General features: G+C 38.5%; 1 protein-coding gene across 5 annotated transcripts in view; it reads right to left on the bottom strand.

The window, feature by feature from the left end:
* SHISAL1 (shisa like 1) overlaps positions 1-13917 on the bottom strand; it is a 2302250-nt gene that overhangs the window by 439804 nt on the left and 1848529 nt on the right. For all 5 annotated transcript variants that reach the window (XM_044088089.1, XM_044088088.1, XM_044088092.1 and 2 more), the window contains exon 4: positions 4352-4636. In XM_044088089.1, coding sequence (XP_043944024.1) covers positions 4352-4636 — 285 coding nt within the window. The remainder of the gene's footprint in view (positions 1-4351; positions 4637-13917) is intronic.

Here is a 13917-nt window from a genome sequence, read left to right as displayed (position 1 = left end):
AAAGAGTTCATTTTCCTTCACATAGTCGCATTTATATCATTTCTATTTCCTGGTAGAGTGTCATTCCTGAATCTGTGATGCGTCAGTGTGATATCTAGGTCAAAGGTGAGACTAGCTGCTTTCAGCTTCTCTGTGAGAATTCTGAGAGTTGAAGCTTTTGAAGTAGCTCATGGACACTGTGCATGAGACAGCCCACATCCCAGATTGTCTCTCTTAACATTTTGGCGGGAAACTTATTAAGAACTAGTGACAAACATTCATTTAGCAGTGTAAATGCATCTAAACATGACAAAACCTTCACAATGTATTTTACAGGTTATTACAGCTTCTATGTAAGTGAAAGTAAGCCCAAAATTATTAATAAGTAATAAAACTCAATATTTTTGTCCCAACTCAATTTTTATGCAAATCTTATTATTTACTGTGTCTATATGATCAAAAGCATTTCTATATATTAATAAAGAAAAGAAAAAGGGAGTAGAAAGTAAAAGGGTGTAAGGCAGAAATAAAAAAATGTAAGAGAAATCTATAAGAAGTATATACAATTGAATATTACTTACTGTTTATATTAATAGAGTTAAAAATAAAACATATTATTTACTATTATTTAGTTCTAATTATTATTAGTTAAAGCATGACAGATTATTTACAAACAAGCATAAGCAGTGTAATCAAGAAAGTATAATTAGGAATAGCATTTGAAGAACATATAAACTTTTTACGAGGAATAAATATGTTATTATTCTATTAATCATATTTTCATTACTCTTCTCCCTGCCCTCCCCCACCCTTTACCCACTACATAATCTAATTAGAATGTCATTGTTTAAACAAAGAAAAGAAGAAAAGAAGAAGAAAAAAAAAAGATAAAGAAAAAAAATGTATCAAATTACTGACCTTACTTCTCCTTTTCAGAAAGAGAAACCAGTTGAATCACAACTTGCCATTAAATCTCCAGGTATTTTGACTAGTTATGAAACAAAACATTTCTTTGCACACAGAGAATAACTTTGACTAAATCTTTTTCAAAATATTTGTTGCCTCTTGGAAATGCAGGAACTATATTCAAAAAGACCAACAATGAAATAAAATGATGAGAGAAAAAAAAAAACATAGAACAAATCATTTGTTTTTTAGTCTCTTCTTCTTCTCTGAAGTCTTCCACGAAGTTTCAGTTGCCAGTCTCTTTAATGAAGGACTAGCCCATTCCATTTCTTCTATTTTATCCAAAATCTTATTTTTTTGATAAACAGTAAAGCAGAGTCTAAGTCATCGAAAATTTTAGGACCATCAGGAAGGAAGATTTTAAGCTTGGCAGGAAACAGAAGGTATGTTTTAAACTGTGCTTTTTTAAGCTCCCTTATTAGTGGCAGAAAAACTTTTCTTTTAGCTATTACCATGGAAGAATAGTCATTGTCAAAATGCACAGTTGTCTCATTAATCTTAACAGGAGCTTTAGCCCAAGCAGATTTAAGAACCATCTCTTTATCAAAAGATGATAGAAATCTAACTATAACTGATCTAGGATAGTTTTTGTTAGAGATAGTATTAGCTATAGATCTATGTGCTCTTTCGATACCAAAAGAGAATGCTTCTGGTAAGTCTAAAGTTTTAGGGAGCCATGTTGTTAAAAAGAAGTAATATTGTTACCTTCAATATTTTCTGGCAGTCCAAAAATCCTAATGTTATTGCGCCTAGATCTATTTTCCAGGTCATCCAGCTTTGTTTGTAAATGTGTATTTTGTTTCAGCAGAAACTCAATGTTGATTTCCTCTTCTTGCATTCTATTTTCCATGTCATTCACAGCTTCTTCTATGCCTGTCATCTGGATCTTCTGTTGTTGCAGGTCTATATGTAACAAGTCTATTTGTTTTGTAGTTTTTTCTATGAAGGTGTCTATTTTAGTATCCATTTTATCCATCTTAGCAGTAAGTTGCTGGATTATAATTATCAGAGACTGAAGTTCTTTCTTGATGCTGGAGTCTTGAGAATTTGTCTTACTGGAACTCATTTCAGACTGATAAACTGACAGGAAAATTTCCAAAGTGATTTCTGACAGGAATATTGTTAAGATTTCCTTTCTTTTTTAGCTATAGTTCAAGAACTATATAAAACAAACATATTTAGAAAGAAAATTACTTCAAAAATTTATTTTTTAAGTAATTAATTCCTGTCAGTGTAATGAAATTGGTGGAGCTGAAGAAATCTGCTGCTATCCTGTGTTCATCCTTGGCCACGCCCCCGTATATATACATTTCTGACTTCATCACATCCATTCAGGATCAATAGGAAATTTTCACTGAAGTTCCACCATCTCTGTTCAGATGTTTGTCATTCATAAATTATACTGTCCAGACTTGTTTAGATGAAACCAGAGCAGGAAAGATATGGGCATGTTAAACCACAAATAGTATATGTCAACAGCATCAAATCTTCTAGTCTTGACACTAACACAATCACGATTAATCAACTTCCTTTAGGACATAGGTGCTCTTATGAAGCAAAATGATAAGTATGTTATTTTATTATAGCAATGTATGCAAGTTTCAGACTTCATTCCATCCTTCCAATATTAATATATACATTTCTAACTTCTTCCCATTTTTAGACTTTTATTTTATTTCAATTTTTCATTAAATTATGCATTTCAACAGAAGTTTTATCACGGGATTGTACAGACAGTTTATTTGCTTTTCAGCACAGTGTTAGCCTGGGTGAATCAGCTGTTTGTGCCATTCATATTTTTGGTCCCTATCTAGCATCCATTGCGAGACACAATGGTAACACCATTATATGTGGTCTGCTATCTGACTGCATGGTAACTAAATACACTGGGATGTGTGTCTGCCTACATGTGCACCTGCTAAGTAGAGGATCCTGCACAAAGTCACCCTGTATGAAATGTTGGTACAGGTCAGACATATGCCAGATATGGGTGGCTCATAGAAATATCATCCTCTTGATTCCATGTGTGAGCAATGCAGTTTGACAATATCCACAATCTGCTGGCCACTAAACTGATGGTAAGTGAGACACTGATGGTAGCATTTGCATTTGTGTGGAAGGTTGTGAGAAGCCACATCTTGGGCACCAGCTCTGACAGTAGCCACTAACTTATGCCAAACAGCTATAGCTGCTGTTATCACATGTTTCTTAACTGTTACACCATGATTGGTGGTTTCATTGACATATTTACTGATTTCAATTGCGTTTGGAACCCCATTTCCATATCATCTGGAGCATTTATCCCTGGGCCTCTGCTGAAAATGGGTTCTGTTCCAGTTGGACTTTCCTGGTAAATAAATGTTACATCAACAAATAAATAAATAAAAATGATGTGGTCATTTGCGTATTCTGCAAAATACACTAGTTTTACCCTAAGGCAGCTGTGTTGCTTGCATCTCTGAATTGCTTTTTTAGTTATACTACACAGGATTTATTGACTGAAGCTTTACTGGAATGTTTGGCAAAATTAACTTACTGATAAAGATAGTTTTTGAAGTCAAAGAAACCATTTTGATAATTTACACTTTGTGCAAGACATCTATCTTGGAGTTGAAATTATTTAGTATGAAGTATATGTGGTGCCAAGGAGGTAAAAATACTCCATGAAAAACATTTTTTTACTTATGTACTGATTACTATGAGAATACTTAGAAAACATACCTAAAATAACTGTTTTTCTTAGATTTGTTTACAATGGAGTGTTTTACATAACAGTGATACTTCCAAATGTCATGTAGATATGACAAATGGCATACACAATTTAATTTTCTTACATATAGATTGTTTTCTTTCTACTTGTTGGAGCTTGATTTTTAAAAAATTAACCAAGTTCCAGTCTGTAGTTAAGGAAGAGCATGACTGCAATGTAATTCAAACAGTTCTTTCAAAAAACAGAAAGGAAACAAGCAATCTGAAATGAGAATAATCAGACGAAGATATGCAAAAAAACTGTTCAGTTGTTAAAAAGTGTAACTCAATGTATATAATAAGCTTAGGCTTGTAATAAACTATGCAGCAATATCTTGGAACATTCTTTGACTTGCACATTATAAATGGCAGCAATAGTCTCATTAGATCCTTGCTGACAATGACAGATATAATTTCTTACATACCTCAGTTTGCTGGAAGCATTAATCAATACCTTACGTCTGTCACTATTTCTCAAAAGAGTGAGCATACTCACTAAAACAGCAATGATATTCAATGCTAGCAGTAATAAGCAGTTGTAATAAAAAAGCTAATCTATGTTGAGGTACATAATATATTAATTCAGTCTTAATCTGTACCAGCTATGCACATTCTTTGAATGCAGTTAATTTACCATATAATAAATCATCATGCTTACCATGCTGCTGCACTTTGAAAGGATATCAAAGCTGGGCTTTGAACATCTTTTTCACTAACTGTTATTCCTTCTAGTTGAGGCTGAGCTTCTGAATGATTATGACTCTGAACAGGACTATTTGAGTCACTTTGGCCATGCTTCAGCCATTTGCTTCGAATTCCCCACTTTGCCAGATAAAACTTACAGATCTCATAATTCATTGCTGAGTAATAAAGAAAGTCTAGCATCAATAGAATTGTAACAAAAAATCCATAGATCCATACTCCAACCAATGCATTGTAGTTACTGGAAAAGAAGAACACAAAAATTATGACTGAGCTGAAAGCACTGTATATTATTAAGAAAGCAATAGATGCCTGCTATTATTAAAAACAGCTAAAGTGTAAAATCATAAAACAGATAAACTTTAACTGTACCATAAGGTATGACATGCTACAGGTCACAGGGAATTTTCCCATGTCTTGTATGATCTCAGATGATAATGCATAAATCAAATGCAAAAAAGCAAGTAAAACTACTGCATACCATATTTGCTGCAATAATCATCCTCATCATCATCAATATAGGGATTCTCTTAAGCTCTATTTGCTTATTTTCTGATGCACAAGCATGGCTGCTTGATGCATCATTAGTTTTCATTTGCCCATCATCTGTTTTAAAAATGTGTGAGTTGGAACTGTACTCTTTTGTTACATTTCAAGGCTTTAGTGACTCAGAGAAATGGGAACTCAGTTTTTATGTTTTTTTATGATCTAGCATTCTCCATATGAGACTTACATTGTAATTAGAATATAACATTTAGTTATACAGTGACACCCTCCACATACGGGTTGCAAGGGGCAGTTCTGCAAAAATATTTGTTTCATTGTAATATCAATGTAACAAAAATCAGTGCTAATTACACACAACTTGAGAAAGTATGCATTTCGATGAGTTGTATACTCAAGCTAGTCAGTCTCATGTAACTGCAACTCCAACTAATTGAGGGTTAATTTAAATTTATAGTATGCTTAATAGAGAGTGCAGAGTGGATGTTATGAATAACCTCACTGTTGCAAGTACAGAAGGATTAATCAGAAGTCCTTATTTTACATGCCTTTCTGCTAACTGATTCTGGACATATATGATGAAATTAAAAGAATTTAATTTATTCTTGTAAGAGAATGAGGCTGTGGTTAACTTATAATTCCTATAAAAGCATAAACAGATGTACTAACACATGTTTTCTTTTTATAAAATATTTATTTTTAGTTTTCTGCCTTATCTCTTACCAATCAAAATGAACCAAATGTCTTAAAATCCAACCCTCTATTAGCTTACTTAATTATACAGGGCAGGTCTCCATCTACACTACATAGACTAAAGCACACAGGGAAAACAAAAGTTACTCTAATGTCCAGCCATAATTAAAATTCATCAGTACTGTTCCATATGCTTGTCTAAGCATAAAACTTTCTATAGTCTCTGATATTTCTATCCCTTCTACCAGGGCTTACAGTCTACAATAATTATCTTAGAGAACATCATTTTCTTTGTGATCCTTCACCTACATGTAATCCAATATCATATTTCTACCTCACACTTGTTTGCATGACCTACTTAAACCCAAACATCACATAGAAAGGGATTTCTAAAGGCCCTATGTGCTACTATAAAGTTCCCTATTTATGTCCTGTATGCCATGGAAGACTGTGTAACCTCATACTTTCCAACATATTAACCTATCCATCTCGTGGAAATGTTCCATCCAGGTAGACTACTTTACCTCAAAGAATAAACATAATTCTAGCAAGAACTCATAACACCTACTGAGACTCTGTATTTAAAAACTACTTAGGTAATCAATGGAACAAACTCCTAAGTAAAATCACAAACCTCTGCAGCTTGTCTTCATTCAAAAAACAAATAAACTCCTACTTTTTAAACAACCAGATGTAAATGCCAAAACCCTCTTCCCATTGCAGTAACTTACTTTAATGTTCTCCTAAATTATTTTGCTTTCTTCTACACGTTACTGAAAAAAGACACACCTTCTATACATCACAACTTGGGTATTTATGTATATTCATATATGCATACGTTTATGCGTTTTTCAATACATCATTACATAGGGTCTACTCAAGGTATATGTTATATGCCTCTATTAAGCCTCAAAGCCAAGTAGTTCTGTGTTGGGCTTGGATACACTCCAATCAATCACAGATGTATTTTTCAAACTACAACAAGGTGCAGAGTGGCATCCTGACAACATATCAGTGTTAGCCTGGTTCCAAAATGTTATATGTAATCACTACAGTTCATTGTGTACATACTCTGCTACTGCATTGTATGTCAGTTATATTGGATTTATATTCTATGTTATTTCTTAAGTAAGTACACAGATTGGCTTTCTTTATTTCTTTCATTGACTGCATTTATTAAAAAACACAAAAAAAAACTTGAGCAAAGCTAGACTTTCCACTGTGTGATACCTTACACCTGTTGTAATAATTTATAGGAATTCACCTTATTAAAGGCTCTAGACATGGTAATAAAAATAAATAAACCTGAGAACCAGGGTCAAGTACAAAAGATGTATTATCCATAACATTAGTCAAATGCTTCATACTTGAAATGACTTATCTAAATTCATGTTGCTAAATGTTACTTATTTCAAATCATATAAATCTCCTGGGGATTCATTAACAAGTGCATACATTTCACACCAAAGCATACATTATAGGCCATATGTATGTGATGAGCAGCATTGCTCATTGAACATGCAACACACTAAGCAACCCTGCACATTGAGCAGCACCTCCTTGTGGCCAGACCACAGGCTAGTGGCCATATTGAGGGGAAGCAGTGCTTGTGTACACAATAGAAACACAAAATAGTAAACATGTTTAAGCTCAGTAAGTGACTACATGCAAATGGGACAATAACAGATAGGGCAACTTGGAATTCATAAATAAAAGGCAAGGAGAGAACTACAGAAATAATCAGGTCCAATCAGGGATGCTTTCATATTCCTTTAAAACTGAAAAATTGACACAAGATGAGTATAAATTTATTACACATTTTTCAACATGAAAAGAAGACTACACTTGTAATTATTGTCATTAACCACTATGAAGTATAATTCACCATTTTTCCACAAAGTCACAGGGACAAAACTAAAATGTAACAAAATTAGGGAAGTTCATGAATGAAGAGGGACAGTTGAGAAGTATAACAGTTTACAAGGAAAGTTGATACAGTTAGGAGACACTGCATATATTGCAGGTAGACTATAGTCGGAGAACTTCACTGACATTGTCTTGTATATTGGGAAAGTAAGCAAAGGCCATATTTTATATAGAAATTAATTGATATTTGAACAGACAGACATATAGGTTAAATAGATTTAGCATTTTCCTTGTCTTACATGTATTAAAAAACAATGAAAGTGTAATGGAAAATTACCCATAACTAAAAATGGGGACACATTGAGAAGATTAATGAACACCTACTCATACAAGTAGTAATAGTGGAAATAATCAGTTTGTGGCAGCAACATACATGTTAGGAATGATAGGATTTGAGACTGTTAACACATCCCTAATAGCTATGTAGTGCAATCCAGAAGGACCTGCCAGAGAAACAGAGTTATCACTTAGACCAGCATTTTAATAGAAGAGTTTGCCTCAATGCATTGTTAAGATGTCTAACCATAACAAATGAGATGGACAAAGTCAGGAGATGCAGGACATGGACATGTGACATATATTAAAACCCGAGTTCTTCAAGGCATGAGGAAGCTGTTCATTTACATCTGGGCTGTGTGTACAGGAAAGTACAGTTTTGTACCTACCATAAATGTAGATGTTCAAGTGCGCATACAGCTGCAGTCATCACACTTGGGTTATCCTGCCGTCAGGCGGGTCCTCGATCGGCCGAATTCCAATGTCTAGGTCCGGTGTCAGTTGTCGTCGCTTCTTCTCTGACGTCAGTGTGGCAGGGGTATAAAAGAGGCAGCCGACGCCATTTTCTTCAGTTTTTCATGCCCCAGATGTCAGGAGCCCCCAGAAAGGAAGGCAAAACATGATGTTATGCAAACATACATAAGTAGATAAATCAAAACAATAGTTGCAAGCAAATACACCATAAAGGAATACCCCAAATAGGTTGTATGGTAAAGGTGTTTGTCATAAGCTCTGTCCTAAGTGGGGATAGAAGGAGGGTAATCTGGACCGCAGCTGTATGCGCACTTGAACATCCACATTTATGGTAGGTACAAAACTGTACTATGTTCATCGTGCATACAGCTGCAGTCATCACACTTGGGTAGAATCCCAAAGCTAGGTAAGGGTGGCTGGTACTAAGCAGAATTTGGAGGAGCTAGAATGCCCTGCAGGACTGCTGTGGCAAAGCCCGCTCTAGATTTTGAGTATAGTGGAAGGTGGTAGTGCTTGGTAAAAGTGTGCACTGAACTCCAAGTAGCTGCTTCCAAAATGTCCTTGGTAGGGACCCCCCTGAGGAAAGCTGCTGAGGTAGCTGTAGCCCTGGTGGAGTGGGATCTGATGTATACAGGCACTGATTTTCCATGAAATGAATAACAAAAGCGTATGCAGTGGGCTATCCATTTTGAAATAGTCTGTTTGGAAATAGCCTTTCCTTGAGCACCTGTAGCATAGGACACAAAGAGCTGCTCAGATTTCCTGAATGACTTTGTTCTGTCCAAGTAATAACGAAGTTGCCTGTGAATGTCCAAGGAGTGTAGTAGCCTCTTTCCTTTGTTCTGTGGATTTGGATAAAAGGTAGGTAAATGAATAGTCTGATTCAAAGCCACACTGGATACTACCTTTGGCATGAAGGTAGGGTTGGTTCGTAAGGAAACCCTGTCCTGATGGAAAATGAGGAAGGGTTGCACAGCCATGAGGGCCTGTAGCTCCAAAACTCTGCATGCTGAGGTAATAGCCAGAAGGAAGGCTGTTTTCCGCAACAAGTATTGTAGCTCTGCTGAAGAAGCCGGCTCAAAAGGAGGCAGTGTCAGCTTCTCCAATACGAAGTTGAGGTCCCAAGCTGGAGCTGGTGGTCTCCGGGGGGGTTTTATATTTTTTGCCCCTCTGAGGAACTGCCTTAATAGAGGATGTGAGAATAAAGGAGGATCCATGTTGTATTGTGCTGAAATGGCTGAAGCGTGGATCTTGATGGAAGAGAAGGAAAGGCCACTGTTTAACATCTCTGCTAGGTATTGTAAAATCTGAGGTATATTTATTACCTAAGGATTCTGGCCCTTTGCTTGATTGCAGGAACCAAATCGTTTCCATTTGGCGGAGTAGGTTTTTCTAGTAGAGGGTCTCCTGGCCTCCAAGATGACATCCTGTACCTCCTTGGAGAGGAGAGTCTGTTGGCAAATTAAGGTATTCTCCATGCATCTAGATTTAGAGTTCTGAGCTGGCTGTGAAGGGTCTTGTAGTTGTGCTGGGACAACAGAAGAGGAACTTGAGGTAGGATCCATGGTGGTGAGTGTGACAGGCTCTTTAGGAGAGGATACCAGTGCTGTTGTGGCCAGTCTGGAGCAATGAGAATCATTTGTGGCCTCTCTGCTCTGGTTTTTAATAGGACTTTGGTCAGTAGAGGTAGAGGCGGGAAGGCATAGACTGTCAATGTTGTCCAATTGAAAGAGAGTGCGTCCACTTTCCAGGCCTGTGGATGATAGGTCCTTGAGCAGAATTTCTTCAACTGGTAATTTCTGTGGGTAGCAAATAGGTCTATGTCTGGCTGTAACCATGCCTGAGTTATCTTTGAGAAGACTTGAGGATGCAACTTCCATTCGTGTGGGTCTGTCATATTTCTGCTTAAGTTGTCTGCCAGTGTGTTTTCCTTTCCTGGCAGGAATTGTGCCTGTAGTTGAACTTGTAGATCCAGTGCTGTGTTCCACAGGGTCATAGCTTGCCTGCACAGGGGGTATGAATGCATCCCCCCCTGTTTGTTTATGTACCACATGACTGTGGTGTTGTCTGTCTTTATTAATAGCTGGCCTGGATGCAGCAGATCTTTGAAGATCGTAAGAGCATTTTGCACGGCTAGCATCTCCTTTTGGTTGATGTGTAGGTGCATTTCTTTTTGGGACCATTTTCCCTGAATGCACTGATCTGCCATGTGTGCTCCCCAGGCGTAGTCTGAGGTGTCTGTTGTAATGATTTGAGTAGCTTGTGGTATACAGAAAGGGAGACCTGAGTTTCTTTGGCATGCTTGAGCCCACCACAAAAATTCCTTTTGAAGGCATGGAATGAGTGGTATAATTTTTTCTAAGCTGTGGCTTTTTTAAGACCATAACTTTTTTAGGTACCATTGTAGTTTCCTAATATTCAGCTTTGCAAATGGTATTAGTAGGATGCACGATGCCATGAACCCCAGAGCCTGCAGGATTTTCCTTGCAGTTAGCCTGGTTAAAGATGCCATTTGTTTGAAGTATTGAGACAGTTGCCCTTGTTTGTCTGGCGTGAGGTAGGTGTGTGAGGTAGGCCATCTGGGTCGTTGTATTTAAGCTGGCACCCAGGAAAATTATCTGTTGAGAAGGTATTAGTTTTGATTTCTTTTTGTTCACTGTGTACCCCAGGCAGTTTAACAGTTTTATTACAAACGCCAGATGCTGCAGTAGAATGTCCTTGCTGTCCGCTTGGATCAGGCAGTCGTCCAGATATGGGTAGATTTGTATTCCTCATTGTCTGCAGAAGGCAATTACTGATGCCAGGCATTTCATAAACACTTTGGGCGCAGTAGATAAGCCAAAGGGCAATGCAGAGAATTGGTAATGGGTTGAACCTGCAAGAAATCTGAGGTATCTTCTGCAATCTTGTCTGATAGGGACATGCAGGTATGCCTCCTTGAGGTTCAACGTTACCAGCCAAGACTCCTTGCCCAGCATGGGAAGAAGCTGCTGTAATGTGAGCATCTTAAATTTGGTACCTCTAGATATGTGTTTAGAATAGATAGGTCTAAGATGGGTCTCCAATCTTTGCCCTTCCTTGGTACCAGAAATAGTCTTGAATAAAAACCTTGACCTTGTTCTTTTGCAGGTACCTCTTGAATTGTTTTCATATCCATGAGAGCGGAAATTTGTCTTTGTGCCTCTGCCCACTGATTTTGTGGCAGGTTTGGCATGCCTCTCATTTTTGGAAGGGTGTGAAAGTGGAACCTGTAGCCTCTGTCTATAATATCCAGAATCCATTTGTCCATTGTAACAATGTGCCAGTTTTTTGAAAATAAGGCCAGTTTTCCTACCAAAGGTGCTGCCATTATAGTTTTGTTTGGCAGGCATAGGGGAAAGTCATTGCGTCTGTTTTCTAAAAGACTGTGGTCTATCTTCTCCACCTCTTGGGGCTGGTGCTTGCCTGTGGCTTGTCTAGCTCTGTAAGATCCTTGAGGTTGTCCTCTACCCCTTGGGCGTCTGTATCTACCCCTTTGGGGTCTGTCCGTGGCTGGAAAGGACCAATTTTTTGAAGGCCAGTTTCTGCTGAAGCGTGGAGGCTGCACCTGCAAGAAATCTTTAACTTTTCACATAGATTTTGCCTTTTCCTCCATTTTCTTTAGTACCTCCTCAGCTTTAACACCAAACAATACATCTTTTTGTAGTGGTGCATCTAATAACTTTTCTTTGACATGATCTGGTAAGGTTTGCTCTTTGAGCCAAGCGTGTCTACGTATGACAGACCCCGTGACAGCAGCTCTACATGAGGCCTCTAAAGCATCAAAACCACACTGCAAGGTATGTTTCCCCACTTGTTCTGCTCCATGCAACAAATCCTGCAACTCTTTCAAATCTGGTTGTTCTGTTTGTGTCATTTTGCTTTTTAGCTGAGCTAGCAAGAACTGTTGGTACTTTAACATATGAAATTGACAATTTAATGCCCTCATGGTTAAAGTGGCTGATGTATACACCTTTTCCCCCCACCTTTCTAATGCTCTGGAATCTCTCTCTGAAGGTAAAGGGTTTTTAGCAGTAGAGGCCTTAATCCCCTTGGGACCCTGTGAAATTGTTTCTGGGTCAGCAGTATGGCTTTTATAAAGGAACTGGTGAGAATCAGGAACCCGGTAATATCTGTCTGGTTTAACAGGGGCTGGAGGTAAAAAGTCTGGATTAAGACTGGCTTCTGCGTACACATCGTCCAAAATATCTAAGACAGGAGGAATAGCCAGGGGCCTATGCTGGGGAAGCAGTAGAAATTCCCTGAGCCTTTTCTTGGAATCTGAGTAATCTTGGCCTTCCCAGTGGAAGTGCTCTCTAAATGTATGTAGGGTTTCCCCAAAAGAGTAGTCCTCAGGGGGGGAGACAGAGGGAATAGACTCCTCAGCATCAGAGTCTTCAAATGGGGAATAGGCGTAATCCTGGTCCTCAGAATGGTCTGAGGTAATAGAAGCCTGGTCTGAGGAAGGGTAGTCTTTCTCCATCCTGGGTCTTTTGTCTGAGGGGGGTTGAGAACCCCTGATGAGAGTAATCAAATCCTCAGCCATTTTAAGCATCTGTTTTTTAGGCATGGGACCTTGAGAGGAGGTCTGAGGACCCTGTTTTTTAATTTTTATTGCAGCTTTAGATTTAGTGAACGATTTAATAGAGGAGGTGGAAGGCCTGAAAACGCCTTCAGAAATGGCAGGCCTCGCTAAATTTTCGGTTTCCCCGCCAAGAGTGGCGTCGGTATCTGCAGTGGGAGTGGAGACCGAGGAACCTGCTGCCTCGGGTACTGAAGTCGCCGGTAAAATAGTTTCATCGGTAGTCAGGGGCTGCGTAGGCACCTCGCTGAGAACCGGAGAACCGGTAGTCGGCCTAAGCGTGATCTCAGTACTTGGTGCAGGCCTCAGATGTCTGTCCTTATCCTTGTGTTTTTTGCCTAAAACTGGCGTCGGAGTATCCGACGACATGATATAATTAAATTTTTTGCCAAAATAATGAAGGGCGAACTCCGCCCGGCGCTTAATAGTGCGCTTGTTAAACCTAGCACAAAAATGGCAGGCCGAGATGTCGTGGTCAGGCCCTAAGCAAGGTATACAGTAAAAGTGGAAATCCTTATGCGGTATTTGCTTCCCACAAGAAATGCAATTATTAACTTTGTCTGACATCGGTCTGAGGCAAGAAAAGTTTCCCCAACGGGGTACTTGGCTTTAAAGAAGACTTCGGCTGAAATACTGTTCGTAAATCTGAGGAGATGGCCGACCGGCACTTGCGAACTGCTTCTGCTTCGGGCACCATGCGGCAAGAAAGACTGAAGAAAATGGCGTTGGCTGCCTCTTTTATACCCCTGCCACACTGATGTCAGGGAAGAAGCGACGACAACCGACGCCGGACCTAGACTTTGGAATTTGGCCGACCGAGGACCCGCCTGACGGCAGGATAACCCAAGTGTGATGACTGCAGCTGTATGCACGATGAACATTATCAGTATATGCCTATAGACATGATCTAGGTATGGATAAAAGGAAGTCCACGCATGGATAGTTAGCCCATCAAAGAAGTAAACCCAAAAGGTTTTCCTGCTGGCAGTATTGTGCTATGACATCTACCACATGAACCATTTCATTTTTTTATTTCATTGTGATTGGAG

The sequence above is a fragment of the Protopterus annectens genome, chromosome 11.part0 (genome assembly GCF_019279795.1).
Source record: "Protopterus annectens isolate FY-2018-M chromosome 11.part0, PAN1.0, whole genome shotgun sequence".
Lineage (NCBI taxonomy): Eukaryota > Metazoa > Chordata > Ceratodontiformes > Protopteridae > Protopterus > Protopterus annectens.
Note: the sequence above shows the minus strand (reverse complement) of the source record. Positions and strands in the feature narration are given on the sequence as shown.